We start from the raw sequence: 23,787 nt of genomic DNA, 5'->3' as shown, positions 1-23,787 counted from the left end.
AGTGCTCTCGTGGAGTTTGGGGGTTGCCTAATGACACAACCCTAATCAGCGTCTACCAGTGTGTTATTCGTTGTACCTCCATGCATGGGTTTTCTCCGGGTACTCCAGCTTCCTCCCGTAGTCCAAAGACAATTAAGCATCTTAACTTAATTGGTGGCTCCGTGTGAGCGTGAATGGTTGTTTGTGTGCCAGCCCCGTGATTGACTGGCAAGTTGACGGGCTATTAAGTCAGAAATTTCCCCCAATAAGACCCGCATACAGAAGCAGACCTCTGCTTCCTGTGGCATAGCTCTTCCGCTGTCCTCTGGTAGACCCCTCAGAAAGTAAGGGGTTGGGGAGATCTTATCTTGGGGAGATAAGTGCTGATATTGAGACTTGTTTGTTTGTTCTGTATCTCTTGTCTGGGTGTCATGAAGTCATGTTACAGCAGTCTCAACAATTTCTTGACATGGAACTAGATCTCGCCCAACGCTGCCTTCACACGCATGCTCTGACTCGTTGTTTTCTACATGCAATGTCGTTTTATTTCCTGTTGCACAGCTTGTTTAGCTTTGTTTGTGCGTTAAAATGTATTTTAATAGAGAAATGACACCCCAAGAACAGGCAAGGGTGGTCAGCATTGCGGTCCTGTGTCCGCTCTGGAAGCGATCCTCACTCCACTAGAGGAGCAGAGTGGTAAACAAACTCTGTGCATTAAAAGGAGCACGATTGGCTCTCGCCTGGTTAGATCTCTGTAGCTCTGGCTTCATCTATTTATGATGGCTTTTAATCATTCAGACATACCGTAGGTGTCTTCATTCAGACATGGAAGGAACATTTACAGAAAGAATCACAACCCGTGCACCGTGTCGCACGATATTTGGTACCCTTCTGCTGGATATTCATCCATACAAGTGGAATGAAAATTGAAAATATACAAGGATTTATTCTTTTTACCCGGTCGCACCACAAGGGGAAAATAGTGTTTTATAGACTGATCTGAGAAGAATCTCCTCAACAACTTCAATTGGTCTCTTTACAGTGTTTCATAGTTTATTTAACAGATTTTTTTTGTGTGTGTGTGTGTGTGTGCAAGATTTCGATAATGCATTCATTACAGTGTATTTCTCTCTCTCGGGTTGTTTCACCTTGTCTTATTGCAGCCTTTATGTGCCTATGAGTTCCACTTTTCCCCTTAAATTTCTCCTTAGTATTCTTTTTCCTTTTTTTTTTAAATAAAGCATCATATATGACATAAACATAGGAATATTCATACCTAAGATGCCATATTCTATATGTCTATTTTGTACACATTTTCCCAAAACTTTATTACTTATCTTTCAAGTCTGTAGTGATGGATTCCAGCACCGGTGAAAAAAATATAGGATTGTCTATATCTTTTTCTCAAGGGACCGTATTTTACCATTGTATATCATTATATTTTTTTACAACAATTTACTGTACAATTAACATCATGACTTTCTTTTAATTTGACTATCATACATAAGTTTTAACAGTCCAAGCAGCCTGGCTTTATAATAAAGATATAACTTCTAAAATAACCCTTACACTTACAGGTTACATATATATAAAAATTCTTACACCCTTGAAATCAAGAGGGCTTCACGACCCCCAGTGGAGCTTTGGCGACCCCCAGGTTGGGAACCACTGGTCTTTTTAAGGCAGGGTGACAGAGGAACTCCAATCTGAGGGTAAAGACAATTAGATGAGGTAATGTTGCCTCATGCTCATGTGCAGCACACTGTATGAGAGCGTCTCAGCAGCATTCAAAAGCACTGACACTCTCTCACAGCCAGGGGGAGAGAGAGAGGAGGGAGTGGGGACAGTGGGAGGGCAAAGCTTATTTGCATGAGAAGAGCTCCTCAGGCCAATGGCCAGACTGGGTAGAGGGAATATCAGGATCCAACAGGAAGTGACGTGTCGGGTTACACACTCCTCCCTCTTTTCCTCAGGCAAGCGAGAGAGAGAGAGAGAGAGAGAGAGAGAGAGAGAGAGAGAGAGAGGGAGGGAGGGAGATCAAGGGAGAACGAAGGGGTGAGCGGGGTAGAAGTAAATGGGCCAAGCAGCGATTTCATTCTTGCGGTGTGAGATCACGGAGCGGCAGAATGTGACAGGATCTGCTCGACTACCGAAAACAAGACTGAACAAGACAGAAGGAGAGACACAGAGAAGAAAACGGAGGGAGGACGGGAGGACATAGGAGGGAAGGAAGGAAGGAAGGAGGGCGGAGGAGGAGGAGACCTGGAGGAGTTTTGGGATCTTTTGGGATCTACTCTCCACAAAGGATCTAGTTTGCAAAGTGTCTCACAGGGGCTGAGCTACAGCCCTGCCCCGGAGTTACCACACAGCCGCCTCACTGCAGCAGGGACAAAATGAACTATCTGGTGAGTGTGTGTGTGTGTGTGTGTGTGTGTGTGTGTGTGTGTGTGAGAGAGAGAGAGATTTAAGTGTGTGTATGCAAAATCAAGGGAGACTTGAAAATGCGAAGGGGGAGCAGAGGGAGTCTGGAGTTAACATTTTCTCTGCAGATTCCTACCTTTTGTTGGCTCTCAGCAGGGAGTGTGTGTGTGTGTGTGTGTGTGTGTCTGTGTTTGTGGTCGAGGGTTTAAAGTCAGTACACGCAGGTCAAGGAGACTTCACTGTCCTGTGAAGGAATGTTCAGGCTCAAAAAGTTGCTAAATAGTTTAAACGTTTTTAAGTAAGACAGTAAAAGACTTGACTTTTTGTCAGGCCATTGAATATAACATAAAATAGAAACTATGTGCTCTAAGAAATAAGTAAAACATCAAAAGCAAGTTGAGAAAAGAGACAATGAAGCAAAAAGTGACATTTCCAGGTTTCGTATCTGGATGCTTGACAAGAATTCAGTAAAAGTTTGTCTCTTGATGCCTTTTAATCCTCTTGAGAACGCATGCTTTCTTTTAAATGTTCTTCCTTGAATGCATCACTGCACAGACTCGGAACGCACAGCAGAAGGCTATCGTCCGGTTTATGGCTCCGGGAAGAAAGAAAGAAAGAAAGAAAGGAGAGAGAGAGAAAGAGAGAGAGAGAGAGAGTCGAGGGCTGTCTTTCTGCTGACTCAGAGGAAAGTCGGGAGAAATGAAGGTTTTATGGCTAGAGGACAGAGGGAGGCTGAAAGAGCAAAAAAGACTTCAGTGCAACAAGAGCAGAAAGGGAGGCAGGACGAGATGATATGTGCAAGTATTGAATATGACATTGATTTAGTGAAACAGAGAAAGACAGAAGGGGGGCTGGTTGGCTGGGGGGAAGAGAATAATGGTTTGGTGAGGAGGGGGAGAAGGAGAAGTTTGACAGAATGGAAGGAGAGGAGGACAGATAGAAAGAGAATAAAAAGAAACTGGCTGCAACGGTCCTTCCCTGCTATTGTTTGAAGGCTTCTGCGTCAATGTTGGCTCACTGCTCATGTCATACCACTGTGTGTGTGTGTGTGTGTCTGTGTGTGTGTGTGTGTGTGTTTGGGGTAACTACACAGTCAGGAATGTGGCAGACAGTGAAATACTGTGGAGCAGATCGCTGTGTGTGCAACTAGTAATTACACGCCAGTAATTAGTGTGTAATTAATATGAAATAACATTCCACTGTTGTGGAACGGAGGCAGCCATGTCGGAGCTTTCCCATTGACTGTACAGCACTGCCATGTTGTTTACTGAGATTTAATGTCAATGTTTCACTTTAAGTGGACAATAAATCGCTTAAATGTCGAAATAGGTGAAGCTGGTGGCCTCAAAAGCTCCATCAAAAATCAAATAAAAGATGCAAGTTATTATGAAATCAAAAGTAAAGAAACACTTCTACACAAATCCAAAACAGGTCCCTTCATAACTGAAAATGCACACTTGTGTATGTATATGTATATATATATATATATATATATATATATATATTTGAGATCTGTCCCCACATAAAGATAAATCAGGAGTCAAAGGAATTGCTGAACCAAACCATGCACCCAGGACTTCCTAGACCTGAACCGGGTAGTTTACCCAAGGTGCATCCCCATACCGAGTAAGGTTCTGTAGTTCCTATTACAAATTTCAGCTATTCCAACTATTACAATCAGAATCAGAATCAGAAATACTTTATTGATCCCCGGGGGGAAATTGTACAGTACCGGTGCTCCCATTCCAGAGTAGAAAAATAGCATAATTTAAAAGGGTACAACTTCAAAAGTCAGTACTTAAAAAAAGTTCTGAGTTAAATAAAGAAATAAAGGAGAAAAGTATGAAAAAGAAGAAAACAAACAGGAGCGACTGTAACCGGCTGCATGCACGTCGGCGCATGCGCACACACATCAATACAGTCAGATTTCAAGGCTGCGCTTAAGGCGGGGACACGCATTGGGACAGTTATTTCTGAATATAATTTGGACGTGACGGCTGATGGGACCAAGTTGGACTGTTGGTCTGTTCCAGTCTGGGTCAGTCGGTGTTGACAGTTGGAGCTAGCTTCGTTTTACAAAGTTCACTCAGCTCCAGTAGAGTCCCTGTTGGCTCTACAGTGTACACGCCTCCCCATCCAGGATCTCATCTGGAACAAGACCACACGACAGTTGCCGATCTTGCGGGATTTGCAGGGTCGTCTACCGCCAGACCTCCACAGGTTACTGACGAGTCTTGTTTGGTGTATCTACTCAGTCGTAATGTTTATGCTCCCTCCTGACAGTCAAAGACCAAACACTCTATGCAAGTTGGTAGAAACACAGTATTTATGTGTGGTTTGTCCAGTCTTTGTAGGTTTCCGCTTGTGTCCCAAGCTTTAGCAGACAAGTGGTGACACATCATCTCAGAAGTGAGGAGGCGTTAACAGGGCCAGGAAACAGTGCTGGCTTAAGATAGATGAAGAGGATTCCCTCCATATCATATGTTAGTGAGAGAATATCAGTCTCACTCATTCATCCAAAGAATCAGGTTTCCTTGACTCTAACTTGGTCCTGGCCAATAAAAACACTCCTCTAATCTTGCCTGTTGACCTATCAGATGGATCAAATGCGAAGAAAGGAGCTATCAGATGGAAGTGTTGACAACAGGATTAGACTGATGTGTGTTCCCATTGCACTCACTGTGCTCACTGTGTTTTGAGCTACAGCATGTGGGATAATGAAGTATAAATGAAGGACACTCAGAAATACAAAATGGACATTGTTGTCCCACGCTCATTAGAAACCCCCCAATTTGGAAGTGCCTAGATGGTTTATGATGATGCAGAGATATTGTTCTATGTTTTAAAGAAAGTCCTGATGAGCGTTAGTTATGGGCTGGGTATTCATTTGAAATTTGGAAAATGACAGCACCAATACAAAATTGTACTTGGATACCTTTCTTTGAGGAATATACTTTTTACAAAGCACATACATATTTTCTACAGAAATCTTCTTTTCATTTAATTGTCAACAAATTGTCTAAAGTGAAAAGACCCAAACTGGGGCGGCATGGTGGCGCAGTGGTTAGCACTGTCGCATGGGAGGTAGAGCAGGGTAGAGCGATCCCCGGCTCCCCCCGTCATGTCAAAGTGTCCTTGAGCAAGACGCTGAACCCTAACTTGCTCCGATGGAGGCCAGCACCTTGCATGGCAGCTCGGTCGCCATATAAGTGAAGACCCTTTACCATTTACCAAACCAACAATGCGTTTTGTTGGGGACTATATTCAACAGTGGATGAATCCACATTTGGTGCTCTAGTGAGTATTTTGGGGCGGCAGGACTACAGTGTGTGTGGGATTGAGTCCAAATAAACTACAATGTGTGTGTGTGTTCGTTCGTTGTAATCGAAGGAACATGTCACCCAGTGCAACAGTGTAAATGGTAAATGATCTCACTTATATAGCGCTTTTCAACCTTCACGGTTGCCAAAGCGCTTTACAGCTAAGTCTCATTCACCCATTCACTCACACATTCACACACCAATGTCGACCGAGCTGCCATGCAAGGTGCTGGTCCCCCAACCCGCTCTAACCAGCTTCACCTCCCGTGCGACAGTGCTAACCACTGCGCCACCATGCCGCTCACTGATGTGTTTTTAATAGTTTTGGAACAACAATGGAGCTCTATGGCACAGAGGAAGAAGATGTTTTTAGTCAGTGGAAAGGGTTTTCTGTAGGCACTATGGTTAGTCTATGTTACAACCACATCACAGACCCCTTATACCTAGCTGTCTTTTCCCCCTTGTTGTTTTATATTTAGGCGTTATTTGCAGACATATAAAGATACGAATGACGGTCTCAGTTTTGGAGTAAGCATTCTCGGTGGTCCTCATTGTGACAGCACACATTTCTCCTGACTCACTGACTGAGTCATGGAGGCCTGGCTTACAGCAGGAATTCCCCTCTGTCTCCTTCATGACACATACACCCCCCACCCCATCCAGGGTAGTGTTCAGGCTCCGATGATTTGCGACCCACCCCCTCATCTACTATCTACCAAACCACACACATACAGATCCACCGAACACAGTCATCTTCGCTGACCCCAGAGTTAAAGCGCACACAGGTGTCACCCATAAAGTCAGTCAACCAGTGGATCGGTGAATCGCCCAATCAGAACGCACGCCAGCCAGTCAATAAATAGTCAGTAAAGTTCTGCACTGTATTCTCTTGGTTAGACACCTGACAACTGTGGTTTTCACTTCACCTGACAGTTTGTCCCAACACACAGCATTTGTAGTCCTATGTGACTCACGCATGCCTGTGAACGTGACTCAGTGGACAGAGCCACCTTTGACCCAGATACCATGGGGTTCTGGGACTGAACAACTTTAGAATATCTGTGCACGATGGTCTTTATCTTTTTAGACGAATACCTGTTTTTAGAAAGAGGAGACCAGGGTTTGATCACACACATATATGGAAGATATTGCCAAGCAGCCAGTGCTGTATATGATTTGGTACTAAATGAGAGTGGGAAAGTGAAGATGACAGGACTTGTCTGACATGATCAAGATGATGCACTTTGAAATATGAGTGCATCAGTATTTATTGTGTCATTCTCACCAATAATTACTGGTGTTTTTTGCGGTTGTAATGTAGGTTTATCTTCTCTGCCACCAGTGTAAAAGTTCGTCATAACAGATTGAGCCCATCCTGGAAGGGCGGCATGGTGGTGCAGTTGGTTAGCAATGTCGCACCGGGGAGAGCGGGTTTGGGGGAGGTGGTTACATGGCAGCTCGGTCGCCATCGGTGTGTGAATGTGTGTGTGAATGAGACCAGATCTGTAAAGCACTTTGGAAACCGTTACGGTTGAAGAGCGCCATGTATAAGTGAAGTCCAAGTCCATTCCTGTTGCAGCTAACAGTGCAACCAACCCAGAATATACAGAATTCACCAGGCTGCATGTTGAGGATCTAGTGGGGACCTTTATCCTAGCGTATTTTGCAATTCATTATAGTAATATATATATATATAATATATATGTAAGTAGTGTGACATTATTATTGCTGGTACATGGAAGTGTCCTATATCATGAGAACCACATTAAAGGTGGAGGGTCAGATGTCAATTCACGGTGGGGGAAAAAAATATGCATTTTCTAAAAGTTCTGTCCATCAGTGTGAGCATGAATTTTATATAAAACATTCAAGTCATTTTTCCTTTATTCGATAGCGTACTGTAGACAGAGGTGATAGGATCAGACAAAAGAGGGGTGAAGTATGCCACAAAGGTTCCGACCAGACTCGAATCAGGGACTTTGCGATCACACGGTCAGCATCTTAAGCGTCTAGGCCACCAGGATGCCCAATATTCCAAACCAACAATATGTGAGATATGATAATTGTATTGTCACGTCAAGTCTCTTTGAGCCTATGAAATCTGCCAGATAAGTGACCACAGTCACTTTGGACATTAACGCCGCAGTGTCTTAGAGACACATTGAGATTTGCATCAGTGCTGAGGGACAAGGCCTTGTCCTGTTCTGGACTGACTCATGCCACACTGGTCATGGGCTGCCCATTACGGAGGACGTTCCCATGCAAATCAGCATTCTTAAGCACTGTAGGGTGACAGCAAGAAAGCTTCCCGGGTTGAATGCCTATTCCTCTCTTTTTCACGTGTGTCTTTCTACACTCCAGAGACATTCAACATGAGAGTCATTACTGAATCTTACTTAACCCTTTATCCGGCAAGGAACCATATATGGTAACTTCATTGATCTTGATTTTCAACATAAAACTTGAATATTTTTAAAAATGTCACAAAAGTAAAAAAGTCACAAAAGTAAAAAAGTCTTGTTGTGTCCTGCAATGACACTCTAGGGTTGAAATTTTGTGTTGTAAGTATTTCAATGAGTGCCTGATAAAGGGTTAAAATGGAAACACTCTTTCTGATGTGTAACAAAATAATCTAAACTCAAAGGTCCTTTTTTTAACTGCTTAACAGGACCTTTTAAAAGCTCAAACAGAACTCCATGAGATGCGACTGATCAAGTGGACCTTTTCGCTTCGATTATTTTTCACATTCTTGTCACCAAAGGTCAAGAATGAACTTCCATACTAAACTGCAGTACCAGAGAACAAAATAAATATTAATGTAATTAATGTAAATACAGACTGAGAAGTATACACAACATTTGGGACTTAAGTCTAGTAAGGATCAGACTCAGTTGTTGGACCTCTTGAATTGGCTAATGTTGTGAAACCTTGGTGGGTTAAGACACTAAGGCAAAAGTCTCTCAACTAGAGTATGTGAAGTCTAACTTCTGCTTACGCTCCTGCCTTCATCATATACCTGTCATTCTCTGCCATTGGTTTCACAGCACAGTGGAGTACAGTTAGCCGACAACAACAAGCTATGAATCACTGGATGCCCCCCCCCCCCGCTCAGTGCTGAATCATAGAGTCAACGCTGCAGTCTCAGCTGCAGCTTTCTCAGCAGATTTATATGAGTGATCAAAGTGTCACAGTTCACCAGTGTAGGAGATTTATACCCCAGTGATTGTAACACCATTTTAAGCCAGACACCTTTTGGTTTGTTATTTTTTTCTTCGAATTTCTGCAGCGATTGTAGAATTACAAAATAGTGATGCGTGTATGAATGCTTCTGCGGCTTCATGCCAGAGAGCCTCTGTGTTTTGAACGGTGTATTCCAGCTCCAGCTCTTTGATCAGGAGTATGTTTTACGCCGAGAAATGAAGATCGTAACCTAACCTGTCACCCACCCTCCACGCAGTGATCAGAGGGCGTGTCAGCAGCTTTCAGCTCTCTAGTCTTAGCTACCTGTGTAAATGCAGCTTCGTAAAGCCCTTAAACACAGGTGTGGGCAGCCCTGTGGTCAGATCTTCCATTGCACGTACTCATTTCTGAAGGTGTTGGGTCACAGTCATGGCCCTTGGTACTCCAAATGTGTGAATCTTCACCTTGTTAATGGAACCTGACAGGATTACTCAACAGTAATTGCGTGTGGCAGATTGACATTATGACATACGTTTCACATTTGCAGACTTCGTGTCGATGCTTGTTAGCGCTTGCCTGGTTCCCGAAGTAGGTCCGGTGTTTTGCCAAATGATGTCGACCAATCAGAGCTTTGTAGGCAGGATAAAGACTGAGGAAGTCATCTTTCTACATAGCTAGACGGTGGACAGGTTGCTGTAAGTCAACATATTTGTTTGGTCAATGTGAGAGTTGTGTCAAACGCTCCCAGCAACCCCTACCACAGTTTCCGTGTCGACAGAAAGTGACATCAGCAGGGTGGATACGTTAGTCACTATTGATTGGTATTTTGTTTTGCCCCAACCAAACAGAAACCCCCAATATCCAAACAGAAACAGGCTAACGTGAAGATGATGTCAGGCTGAATGAAGGAAAGTGAAACACAGTGACAAAATAACACCCCAAACTTTGGGACTTGACCGTTCCACCCTCCATTTCTCACTGTTGTGTTCTGTGCTTTGAACCAGCCAACTATCTGTGTGCATGTCTGTGTGTGTGTGTGTGTGTGTGTGTGTGTGTGTGTGTGTGTGTTTGGCAGCTATTCAGAAGTTCCTAGCAGAGTTGTCTGTCAACAGGTTAAGCAACACTCAGGCCACGCCTACATAGGTCTATCCTGTGCTTCAGGCTGCACAATCCCTGCTGTTGTTTTCTGCTGTTAGTCACAGCCTGAAGGGCAGGAATTCTTCAGCTGGGATCAGCAGCCTGAACCAGCTCCTAGCAGGGCACATAAAGCTGCGGCTGTTTGGAAAATCCACATTTCTTTTTTTTTTTTGTCATTTATGTTTTAGCACCGAAGAGCGCAAAGAATTATCCGTTACAACATACATATTTCAAACGTGCCCCAAGTGTAGCAGTCCCTCTAAATTTGTAGCCTCTCTCAAGACCGAGCTGAAATAACTCGGATGACATCGTCAGGGTTATTTTCTCAGACTTAGACAAAGCTCCTCCAGACCCACAGAAGACATGATACAACTGCTTTCACAGGCTGAGTGGCAGTAAACTGATCTTCATGGGTAAATCAGTGGAGTGGGTCTTTTAAATATACTCCTTTAATGCCAAAAAAAAATGCAGAATTCACAACACCATCAGCATTTGGATCATTGAACTCTTTAACTCTCTCACTGAAACAAAATATAACACACGGAGCAATAAGTAGAGCCCCCCCCCCCTCCCCACCCCCGACATACTCTGGGCCTGTTGTAAACATCAGTGTTCTGCAGCAGTCCCTAGCTCCGGCTTGATGCTCCACTGGGTGGAGAATTCTATCTGCTGTTGTACAAATCAGCCGTGCAGTCGCAACTATTTCTCAAGAACAGTCTGACGTGCCAAGACAGGAAAAAAAAAAGGGGTGGGGGGGGGGGGGGGGGTGGAGGTTGGAGGTTGGGAGAGTGAGAAATGAGAAGAGGAGGACGGAGGGAAGAAGGGAAAGAAACAAAGGAAGGAAGGAAAAAGAGGATCGCTGTGCGTTATTTGGTGGTTTCTCATCTTTATGATGAAATACAAGAATCTGGATGCTGTGTGTGTGTGTGTGTGTGTGTGTGTGTGTGTGTGTGTGTGTGCGTGCTGTGACACCTCTGGAATGTGAGGTTATAGGAGAGTTGTGTGTTTGTGTGTGGAGGCTGTGGAATGCTGTAGTAAGTGGGTCTGTGTGTGTGAGAGAGAGAGGGGGGTGGGGGGGGGGGGGCAGGCCCAGGCTTGCTTCAGCAGTAGCGGGGATACAGAAAGCTATATGCCTCGTCTACGCAGTGATGCAGTAGTAGTAGTATCTGCAGGTTATCAGAGGATCCGTACCTTCATCCACTCAACCAAATCAAAGCAGAGCTGCAGTTAGTTCTAGCACTTAACGCAGGGGACTTCATTTGGGGTCGTTTTCATAATGTTTTCCACAATCTTCATGGATCTCAACTCTCATTCACAGTGTTCACTTATCACGATCGATGTCACTAATTTTCTTGTTATTCTTTAAAACAGTCCCAAATGTATTGCCAGGTACCGATACCCCATGATGGCATATTTTACAGCCACATTCAACAATTTATTCCGAAAACATTTTTGAGAATGTGTCAGTGTAATCTGTCAATCATTCATGTCGGATTTCAGAAGTCAACAATCGGAGAAGAAGTTTATTTCAAATTCTAGCGGAGATCTCAAAGCTCCCCCAAGATTCCAAATGTGCCCTAAAGTGATGCCCGAAAGATCAGGGCCCCCGTATTCATAAAGCGTTCTAGTACAAAAAGTTGCTCTTAGTGACGAAATTCGAAGAAAATTCTTCGAGTTATGACGTTTTCTAAGAATCTGCGTTTACATTTCAGACTAGATCCTGGTAAAGATAAACGTTATTCACAAAGCATCTTGGCCCTTAAGAGCGCTCCTAAGGTGAAAGGCTGTTAGGGAGAAGGGGGGGGGGGGGACTTTTAAGAGGGTTCAGAGTTTCTTAAGCAGAGGAGAAAATGGAGAGAAATATTCTGCAAACGCTGAATGACAGTGAGTTCATGAAACGCTTTATATACTGTACATTAGGCCTATTGATTTCCCTAACAGTGTGCTTTTACTTCCTTATTTTTGTTTGATCAACCAATCACAGCTTTTTAAGTTTTTAAAGCTTTCAGAGTTGCTCTCAGAGTTTTCCTGAGTCACTCCCAAGCTCGGACTCCTCGCTAGACATTTTTAGGCAAAGTTAGGAGCTCTCTGAGGGTATTCTCAGAATGCTTGTGAATTCGGTCCCTGGAGTATTTCCTTTAGATGAAATAGCATAAAAACATGGAATATTCCACTCGGTGTAAACATCAGATAGCTTCAAACGGAGAGCTGCAACAAGCCGATACACAACATGTATGTGATGTCGCTGTCGAACAGAGAGGAAAAGATTCTTTTTTTGTGGGGGGTTAAAAAAGGAGGGAGAATTGTATGTTACAGGTAAGCTGTACCAATATGAAACAGTTTGGATGAAAGTCCCATAATTAAGCGTCAACGTCAAACATTCTCTGGTTGCAGCTCCTCCGATGTGAGGATTCGTCGCTCTTCTCCGTTTTCAGTCGTGGTGGACTGAATATCTTTGCAGTCAAATGTGAACGTTTTGGCATTCCCTGTATTCCTCCTTTTTTTTTTACTTGATGCTATCCACTTCTTCATTAGGTCGCACCAATTACAGTATGTGAGACGAGCAAAATAAAACACGACAGAATGCGCGTTGGGAAGAAACACACACACACACAATCCCTCTCTCATGCCCTTCTGTCATGTGGAGTCTTGTCCAGTCTTGTCATTTGCAAGTGTTTTTTTTTTTACCCCCATCCTTAACACACACACACGTGCGGTGTCCCACTGCTTGTTTCTTAATGACTGTTTTCTATCATGCATGTGGGGAGACAGAAGGTCTTGTGTGTTTTTGCTCCTTGTACCTCATTGCTTGTGTGTGTGTGTGTGTGTGTGTGTGTGTGTGTGTGTGTGTGTGTTTGGTATCATCCGTTACAGCGCCAACGCAAGTCGTGTTTTGCTCACATTGCGTCTTACAACAGAATACCAGACTTTTAGTTTCTTGCCGCATGTTCTTTGGGATTCATCGGGTGGAAGCTGCTCTTCTACATGTTTTCACTCTGGTACAATAGATTTGATATTAATCATAAATATATAAAATAAAATAAAAAATAAGTGGAAATGGTCTTATCTCTAAGCAAACTCTAGACTTCACGTACTTGACAAACTTTGCATTAGTTTTGTGAACAATGTGATAGGAATTATTATTATTATTAAAGGTGTGACAAATGAATTGCCGGACGCAAGGTGTATATACAAATACTACTATTACTAAAACCGTTTGCTTTTAGAAGGGAGAGTGTTTTCAGAGAGCGGAATGACTTCATTGCGCACGATGATCCGTTTCTCATAAGTCGCTATCGTCTCCCAAGAAATGTTGAAATGAAAGATTTAGCCCCTCATCTGGAAAGGAAGATACGCTGCAATAAGTTCTGCCCACTTTGGGACATAAAGGGGGATTGTAAGGCAGGTGCCATCAATTTGAAGTTAATTTGAGATTTATAGATCACATGTTCTTTTTTTATGCTCAGTACATAAGCACACCGTCGGAAATGATCTCCAGACCCTCTGAGAGCATTTTTATAAATGAGGCCCCAGATCTTTTGCAAATCTGGTTTTTAGCTGTACTTTAGCCGACTCAAAACGCAGAATTCCTTCCGGCTGCAGTTGTGCCAAGCTTGCGGCAGGGACCTGAGGATGATGATGTTGGCCAGCCATTCTTCTTTATGCAAGGATCAGCCTGATAATGGCTGAAGGGGCCAGGATACTCCATCAGAAGTTCTTATAAGGTTTGAACTACTCTCTCCAGCTCCCTTTGCAGCACATTGCAAACAACTAAACTACCAACATGAAACAAATGGTTTGGTCTGCCGGCTGTCTGTCCCACTCCTCACCAGAAGTTGGCAGTGATGCAGTTTTGCTGCTTGCCAACTGAAAGGAGGACGTAGAAGAAGAGACAGATGTCCATCTTTGGACAGAGATCTCTACTGAAACCGCCTGGAAATGCTAATGTGGATCCAAATCGTTTTTCTCACATGAGAAGGCGTAGTCCTGTTTTGCTCTGCCTCGCTCCAGCCCACCCAAGACGGCCCAGACTCAACCTGATGAACCTCGACTCACCCGGATTCACTCCAGGGGGGCCTGGAAGAGCTGTTGGACTTACTGCGAGAGAGAGAGAGAGAGAGAGAGAGAGAGCTGGGAGATGGGCAGAAATGAATTGTGACTGCTGCAGAAATGGCAGAGTGGGTAGAATAGGTGACTGGGAGGGGGGGGGGGGGCTTTTTCTGTATTGCTTTCTGCAGTGTGGTGAATAGGCACACACACACACAAACTCAAACACACACAAAACCTCTTGTGGCAGGCTAGTATTTGTCCCCAGGGGTCAAATAGGAGGCAAGAGACAAAGGACATTAAGCCACACACACACACACACACACACACACACACACTCTCACACACTCACACAGATGAGCGACCTGTCTATACTGAGCTCGCTCCACCAGCTGTTCACATTACTTTCTCCTCACTGGATGTCTCTCGGTTTCTCCCTTTCTCTCTTATTTCCTTTTAGCTGTCGGTTTAGTTGCTGTTGTATATTCTAAAAGAACTTGACAAACAAAAATGCTTATATATTTTATAAAAGTGTCATCACATTAACTGGTAGTCAAGTCTAAAGACATTTTTCTTTTTCTTTTATTTCTCATGCGGACGACCATCTGAATTGCATGATTATAAAGTCATGGATTCGGGCAGCTCTGCGACTTACTGAATTTCTTTGACCGTTTCAAACGCTTTTCCGATCACTGTGATTTACGCACTTTGTCCAAAAAGGTGTGACGACTGACCACAATTGCACGTGCATGCTCGATCAGGTGCTTTCGTTCTATGAATGTAGCAAAATTCAGTTCTCAATGACGTTACAGGAATTAGAGAAATGCGCAGCTCCTGTTCCTTGCTAGTTTCATGCACAACGGGTGCATTAAAGTGTTTTTCATCAAGTCTCCTCAAATGACGAGTTGATCAAAGTGTCCGTTTGCTTTTAAAGTTGAAGGTTTTTATAGGCACATACTGTATATAGTGTATATACGTCAGTATTTATCCCTCATGGGCTGAAGAGAAGGTAGGAAAAGTCAAAGCAGGAAAGTCTTACTATGGAATCTCTTAACTCTGCTCACAGAATTACCAATTTTACTATAACATACTGCTTTGGAAGTTAATGAGTGGGGTTCTAAGCATTTTCAGTCATCATCAGAAAAGTCTCAGGGCTTCACTTAACCTTTACTGTCTCTTTTGTCAGTCCTCTGTCCTTTCATCCTCCGCCGTCTCCCGGAACGAGGTGACGCCATTGAAGTTTTGGCGTCGCTCTGCGGCGGCCAATTGTCCTGGCAACCGTCACCGTGGCAACGTCACATTGTTGGGGCCTGTCACTGCTGGGATTCATCCCGAGAGGTCTGGGAAATGTGATTAGCTCCCACTGTGTTCTCATTTCTCCACACTCCCAGACTGCACTCTGTGGAGTGGATGTACAAGTGTCTACTTGATGGCTTTCTCACGCTGATTAGCAGACAAGGATGTTTGAGGGCTTCCAGCCATGTCCACACAGAGCTGATGACAGAGCTGGAAACTCTGGATTTAGCACTGAAAGTGCTTAATATTTACTTCCGGAATACAGTACCTTCAATTTGTGCATTCCAAAATGTCAGATAGTACACTTAAAAACCTTGGAAACAGGCGCTTTTTACTGACTCTGCATTGGTCTGTTGGCACTCTGGTCCAGAGCAGAGTATAAGGAGCTCTACACCTACTAGCTGGATCGATTTTGGCAACCCCCCCAACCTTTCTTATGTCCTGCCATTATAGATGCTCTAGAAGCTTTTCCGCATGCGGTGCTGATGCATTCCTAAAAAAAAAGACTTGAAATAGAAATAAATAAACAAAGGTGAAACAAATCCCACACAATCTTCTTCAGCCTCTGAAACAGTATTGAGACCATCACTGTGCAGTATAATTATCCAGAAGAAACCTGAGTGATTCTTGGATCATTTCTCCACTGTCTAGTTGCTGTTGTTGGATAGGAGTTGCAGCTGATAACTTGCTCGAGCTGACCAAATTAGAAGCTTATACTCACAAAAGACACGTCCTGGATCCAATGACATGTCACCTTGACAAGACCCAACACTGACCATGCTGCTGTCTCACTGGAGCATTTGTTCAGCAACGGTCAGAGGAACACTTCTGAAAGAAACTGCATCTGGAAACTTGGTATTTAGACGCAAAACCCTTGTCTGTTCGCCAATAAATGAGTCCAACCTTAGCTTCCACACAGCTGATGTTGTTCAGTGATTCAGGTGTGGAGTCCAGTCAGTAACTATAGAAATATTTAGCAAGAGTAAGCATGTACTTTCTCAGAGAGGCACAGGAGCTGAGCACCGGGGAAGGAAGCAAATGGAAGCGTCACGGCTTTGCTGCTCATCTCATCTCTCTCTGTTCTCCAGCCTCTCTCTGCCTCTGTGTCTTACAAGAATCCGCTATGATTCCCGTAGTCACCTGTTTGTTGCGACAACATATTCAGATCCAACACACTGTGGGTTTGATGTTGAAACTGCTGGGAAGACGAAGACCTAGCATGGCTGGGTAGCGTCTAAAATCCAGATTTATATTTAATACCTTTATGTTTTCTCCAAAACGTATTTTCATTTAAATATGTGATTAAAGTTAAGAAGATTACAAAGCTGATATTCAATGCTAACTGTCACGGCTGTGTAGCAAGGCAGATGGGGAACAGGACCCAAATGCAGACCCCTGAGGCAGAGCTAATACAGTTCAATATTTAATCAAAGAAACCAGGGGCCTCATTTATAAAAATGTCCTTATATTTTTACTTGAACTTAGTCTTAAGATCATTTCCGATGGTGTGCTTACGTTGGATTTATAAAAGATCTAAGAGGTGCATTTGCAACTTACGCACATGCGATCTATGAATCTCAAATTAACTTAAAATCGATGCCACCTGCGATTTCCCCTTTATGTCCCAAAGTGGACAGAACTTGGACAGACGCGGGTATTGCATGATTACAGCGTGTCTCTCTTTGCAGATTAGGGGCTAAAACTTTCATCTCTTGGGAGACGATAGTGGATCATCATGCGCAATAAAGTCATTCCGCTCTCTGAAAATTCTCTCCCTTCTAAAAGCATGGTTTTCTTCCAATAACGCAAAAACAGCCATGGGTACTTCTTTCTAATTCAACGCAGTATTTATAGTAGTATTTGTATATACACCTTGCATCTGGCAATTAATCCGTCACACCTTTAATTGATCATTCCTACCACATTGTTCATAAAACTAATGCAAAGTTCACCACAGGCTTGGGCGCACATGCGTCCCGAACTGCAGTACCTCTCCATAACCAGTAGGGGAATCACTTACCTCAAGTCTAGAGTTTGCTTAGAGATGAGACCACTTCCACGTCAAAGTTAGGATACATGGGTTTCTCCTAAAGTCATACTTAAGATCAAAATGTTCAATGTCAATTCTGTGACAAATCAGATCAGCTAATCAACTAGTTAGCTAGGTAGTGGTTGAGGGAATGACTGACAGCCGGTAGATGGTGAGCGGCAGTCGGAATCTCCAAGTCAAGCTTCTGAGAATATCATTTAGTCCGTTGAAGCGTATCACCATAAAAGCTCTGAATCAGGAACTCCAGGATTCCAGGATGGAAGTTGACATTTTTACAACTATTATGCTTTACAAGCTTACAGTTGTTTAATACTGTATAGATTACCAACGCAGCCCCTAAGTTCCTGAAATCCTTCAGCCCTATTCAATACCAAGACACTGCCATAGAGTGGAGAGATGATGTGCGCCATAAAACAGATATAATCATTAATATGAATTAGTCTCATTATTAAACCCATCCCTCTCTGTGCAGCTACGTTTGGGGAGCAAAACTAGCTTCATTCTGAAACTCGGGTCTGAATGTCGATTGGACGAACTGGGATTCACAAAGTGACAGAAATAGAGAGAGGGAGCATGAGAATCTATTCAGGGTGATTCCGAGACCTCGGGGTCAAGTCACTGACTCATCGTCCAATCAGGAGGGTGGCGTGAATCATCCTCATTGCACTTCCTGTTTCTCTGGACGCTGGAATGGACTAAAGAGGGGGATTTCTGTGAGTGTGTGTGTGTGTGTGAAAACAATTTGATTTTGAAGCCAGAGTGATCCCTCTCCAGGTGTCCACTTGAAAAGCTGTTTTATTTGAACATATCCACGTCTGTGCTTTATAGATTATAAACTTCTAATACTGCCCTCGTGTGTGTGTGTGTGTGGGCATGTATGCGAGAGAGTGACCCCAGTCTGGCCTCAGTAGCTGTGTTTATTTCTCTGTAGAGACTCTTGAGAGAAAGAGCAGAGAACAGACAGAGAAGTGCATTCATCATCCACACTAGAGAAAGCCAAAGGGACAGTAACACAGCGATAAGGCACGCACAATATATCTGAATGAGTGTAGGAGTGTGTGTCACTGACTCCCATGTCAGAGTAGCCCCAGTCGTTGGCTCGTAATTGTGAATCAGGACCGGTGTAGAATGGTAAGAAGAAGTGAAGTGTTGCAGCATTATGGAACCGAGCTTGCACCATGTAATAATGGGGCTTTGGGATCTATGTGACTGAAAAATGTTCTGTAAAGAACCAATAGAGCCAGGGGAACATGCTGGGACAAACAGGAAAAAAACAAACAATGTCAAAGAACAGCATGGAGTAATGTTAATGTGTCAAAGATGAGAAATTGTGGTGAATAGCAAACAGCAGGAAATTACATTTTCAAGATAGATACGTTCTTGAAATGCATCAAAACTTTGCAGTACTTTGAATGCTGAATTCATCAGAAGACGCCGATGATTAAGAATATGCTATAGACGGTGTTTCAAATGGTTTTGTGCCCTTCTCCCTTTTACAAGACAGGAGCTTACCATGGTTACAGTTTACTAGTTTGCTGCAGGGATGACGTATATCTGTAGACAAACCCGGAAGTTAGCATCGCCCTCGTTCCCTCCACAGAAAGCCAATGGGATTGTTCCATGGGATTTTGGTTTATTGTAGAAAATAAGCTCTGTGGCAGAACAAAAGTTTCTGATAGTTACACGTTTTGTTCAGTGAAGATAGTCTTCACTAATGAACACCACTTTTAGGATTTTTGAAACGGAAATGGAATCACCAGAAGTAAAAACCTAACGTTAGGCTATAAAGGAACCACCAGTGAGCTTTACTTTGAAGAGAATATAGATAGATACAAATATATAGACAGATAGATATAGAGTATAAACACAACGAGGCTGTAAAGGCGGACTAGTGAGTAGATGACTTTCTGTGTTCGGCATGAAGACATTAATGTCCGCGACAACCTCTGTAGTCTCATTAAGCCGCTTGTTAGCAACCGCCTTTTTTAAGACACGTAAAAGCTTCAAAATTTACAGAGTGGGGGTATCTACTGACGTATTTTATGTTGTAGAACAAGAAACCTTATTTCAGGCATCTAACCAAAAACCCACTGACTTCCAGACGAGAGAACCGGAAGTGTAAAAATGCTGACTCATTTCCGGGTTTTAGGACTCATTCTTGTAGTACTGTTTGGGTATGGTCACTAGTGTGCTCTCTTGCACCAGTAACCACACCCAACAGAGATGTCACGGTGTCCTGACACACCCTGGAGCACACTACTGACATATCTCCGTTATGTAAAATATCAATAAGCTGCAAATCTAAAATACACACAATGCCAGAAATAACAGTAAGGATCACAAAGACATTAACAGGTTAAAGGTACACCAAACAAGGTACAATTTCCCCCCAGGGATCAATAAAGTATTTCTGATTCATACCAAACCTATTGGCGCCTAGACGGGCTCCATGACTGGTTGTGATGTCACAAAGTCCCCGCTGGTATGTTAAACTGAGATTTAAGATGAACATGGGGACACTTTGTCCCTTCAGCAGATGAAAGTCAAGACTGAAGACTTCTGATGTTGAGGAGTGTCTGGCATGTATTTTTTTTTTCCCTGTTAAAAGGTAATTTTCTGTGCGTGTTAACACAGCCAGTGAATGAATTTGATTAAGTGAGTATATTAGGGGTCGAGTGTCCTTCTCTGTCTCGTTCCGTAGCCCACTCTGAAGCAATGAACAGGCCTTCAGTGCCGTGAAAGAAAAGTCTGACTATAAATCTGGAAGCCAATTACATGGCCTCATTTAAATGGGCAGTGCTTTTGTGCTCAGGTTGGTGTGTGTGTGTGTGTGTGTGTGTGTGTGTGTGTGTGTGTGTGTGTGGAGCTGGCATGGGGCCAGTACAGGCTGTACTAGTCTGTGATAGTTGGGGTGGAACTCAGACACAGAGAGGGGAGGAGAGTCAGACGTGGATGGCAAATATTGGTTTAGTTTCAAAGAGTTCCAGAGAGACTGAGGGGAGGTGTTTCTGTTTGCACGCTGGGTTTCCACACAGATGGACGTGTGTGTGTGTGTGTGTGTGTGTGTGTGTGTGTGTGTGTGTGTGTGTGTGTGTGTGTATGGGTGGGTGGGTGGGTGGGTTGGTAGGATTCAACCAACATGGAGTTTGTAAGACATGATAGGGAATTTCTTTTGAATTGAAAGTGCCACTACTAAAACTCCAGATCAGATGCATTTTGAATACGAAATACACTCTTATTACTAAGGATGTAACGATTCACAGATACAAATCGGAATCCAGGTTTAACATTAGATGCGACTACATCGATGCACGGACCTCTGGATCGCTCTAAATGTGCCACGAACCGGTCGGTGGCCGCGATTTTAAAGTTGACTCAAGCTTTGATGCTAATTCTGCACTCTCGTAAAAGGTCAAAGGTCAATGTGAGACTCTCACGTCACAAGAGTAATGTTAGCATTGTGTCGCTTGCGAGGTCAAAAGCAAAACACGTCCGACGCGGTTTGCAGTGCACCATCAAATCTACGGTTTGGAAGACGTTTGCGTTTTATAAGAAATAAGGAACACTGGACCAAAGTCTGGCCGTTTGTGAGGTCTGTAGAACGAGGACGACGTATCTCAACACTCACCTGGTGAGACGGCATGGTGAAACCTATGCGGGTGTTTCGGTTTAACGAGTGACCCTGTTAACTGGCGACTTCCTGCCGAATGCGTCTGATGATACGTCGCCTTAGATGCCTTTGTTTCATCAAAACATACCTGTTACCCAACACTTTTTGAACGTTGCTTGTTGTTACACAATTTGCGGTCAGTCTGTTTGAGCAACAGAAACACTCGGGATTCCCTGGTCTTTTATGAAATATACAGTATCTATTTGAAGATAAGCAATGCCACTTTTATTGAATTATTCATAATGGAAAATGAATGCCTACATTAAACAAATGTTAAGAACTGTATCAGATTGTATCGTATCGCACCGAATCGTTCTGTGTTAAAATGTATGGTCCCCGAATCGTATGTAGACATGTATCAGATCGTATTAGAAGAGAGAGTTACACACCCCTGCTTATTACACACAACTATGAACTTCATTCATGGTTTCATGTTGGTTTGTTTATCCATGATCAAACACTCACAGCAGTTCAGCGTCCTTGCACTTTGTCCTCTCTTTGGCTGCATGGGGGCCCACGTAACAGCGTGTCATTTATGAAAAAGAATTATCATGTGACTGTAGCTGCCATCCTAATTATGTGCACAGCTGTGGCTGGGATCTTTCCTTTTTTTCTTTTTTCTTTCTCACGTGTAAGGACAGACGCACTTTCCATGGCTCAGCACAAAAACATTCCTTCGCAGCTGCTGTGTTCCAGTTCCATACTTCACTCTCATTCTGAGCAGGTTCTGAGTGTAGTGTGTGTGTGTGTGTGTGTGTGTGTGTGTGTGTGTGTGTGCGTGTAGTGTGAAAAAAGTGACAAAAATAAGTGTATTAAAAAAAGTGAGCGTGCTGTCGATGGACACCATTGACGTCTAATTTACTGCACAAAGACGAGCTACTCACCCGGCTGCGAGGAATTAACGCACATTGCTGACGGTGGTGAGGCTGCACTGGGAGGAAGTATGGAGTCTTGTGTGTGACTATGTGACACAGTTGACCACGGTTTACATCCCATCTTCTACCAACCAACAGTCAGCGTGGTTTCTTTGAACTGTAGCCGCAATCTTCAGAAAGCCCCTAAGCAAGTTTGTGCCTAAACCTCACCAAACCTAAACCAGAAGGGTGGAAAATCAGAAAATGTTGTGCGTGTGTCGTTTTAGAAGCCGATTACAAACAACCCATTTGGCGATGTGTTTTGGAGTTGCTGCACCATTTCCTGCACAAAATGGTGCATTGATTTCCTTTGTGCTAATCTAAATCCGACTCCTACGAGATTTTTGATATACATTTTTTTAATGGAAGTTTCTTGTTCCACATCAGCCGACATATATATACACAGATACTGATATACCTATGATGAGATAATACAAGTATGATAATGATATAAAACGGTGCAATATGGCCATTAGTGTATAGTACTTAGTGTATGTATGCTGTAGTATGTAATTGGGGTCAAAGCTAATGACACAAGACAAAGTAAACGTTCAGTCTATCTCCACACATCAGAATCAGAAACTGTTTATTGCCAAGTAACATACATTACAAGGAATTTGCCGTGGTCTGATGGTGCTTTAACATATAATCTGACAGACAGCAAACATGTAAAATTGAAAAACACATTGATGTGATGGTGCTTATAATCCTGAATCCTATAAACTGTTTGGGTTGTCAGCCACAGGTTTCTCAAGAGACCCATTGAAGCTTGGATTTAGGTTTAAAGGTCCCATATTCTGCTCATTTCAGCTCAATATTTTTATTCAGGGACTCCACTAGAGTAGCTCTGCATGATTCACAGTTCATAAAAGTCCTTATGTATCTTGTCCTGGCCCCCCTCTCCTACGAAGAGTAGTTCCTGAGCAGAGTGCTCCAATAACTCAGATAGACTGAGCGGGTGGATGAGCGTCCCTATACTTGGTGGGTGGTGCTGTGCCTGGAGCAGATGACCTGCTGGGGGCGTGGCTGAGTGCTGTGACTGTATAGTTGTGACATCACAACCTTACGGAAGTCCTGACTGCTCGTTTAAAGGCATAGTGTCTGAATACGGGCTGTGCGCATTTCTCCGTGGACTGAGCGTTTTGATTCTTTCACAGTATTTATACAGCACCTCAAGCTGCTTTATAATCAAACAAGACATGGAAATCTCACTTTCTGCAGTACGGGACCTTTAACACATAGTGTCACCACTACTACTACTACTAAGTTATAGGAGACAGAAAATCCTAACATGGTTTGCAATCATCCATGTACTGCTTGGCATAGATGATGTTTTACTGATTTTAACAAAACATAGGACTCAAAACTAGAGGCTGCAGCAAATACATTAAAGCAACGTTCCCACATTGCATGCTGGGAAACATTCGAGAGTTGTGGCTCCTATCCACCTGTCAGCTCTGTGTCATTCACATGATCTACCGACACAGGGACAACAAGTGAGAATTAAAAATGACGAGGAGACAGCGCACTTGTCCCTGCAACGCTGGTGCAGACAGGACACTTTGACTAGACGGCTGTAAACCACACACTTTTGGACACTGTGTTGCTTTCCCTGTAGCTCATCTTGTTCTACACAGTAACAACCCACAGATCGACAGATATCTTACAAACCGGCCTGTTGTCTCGTTGCCTCGTTTCGTCAAAGCTACATTGAACAGTAGATGAACACGAAGAGTATATGTCTGACATATTTCCGTCTGTCCTTTTTCTACA

The 23,787-nt window shown here is 43.3% G+C and overlaps 1 protein-coding gene across 3 annotated transcripts in view; it reads left to right on the top strand.

Annotated features, from left to right (window-relative positions):
* Nucleotides 1-23,787, top strand: part of bcar1 (BCAR1 scaffold protein, Cas family member) — an 81,893-nt gene that overhangs the window by 32,542 nt on the left and 25,564 nt on the right. Inside the window, exon 1 of one of the 3 annotated variants that reach the window (XM_070907718.1) lies at nucleotides 2,312-2,384. The exons of the other annotated variants lie outside the window; for them this stretch is intronic. Within the exon in view, the coding sequence (XP_070763819.1) occupies nucleotides 2,373-2,384 (12 nt within the window). The 5' untranslated portion in view covers nucleotides 2,312-2,372. Of the gene's footprint in view, nucleotides 1-2,311; nucleotides 2,385-23,787 lie in introns of those variants that run through there. 3 annotated transcript variants of the gene reach the window in all.

The sequence above is a fragment of the Enoplosus armatus genome, chromosome 6 (genome assembly GCF_043641665.1).
Source record: "Enoplosus armatus isolate fEnoArm2 chromosome 6, fEnoArm2.hap1, whole genome shotgun sequence".
NCBI lineage: Eukaryota > Metazoa > Chordata > Actinopteri > Centrarchiformes > Enoplosidae > Enoplosus > Enoplosus armatus.
This window is presented reverse-complemented; position numbering and strand designations above follow the sequence as displayed.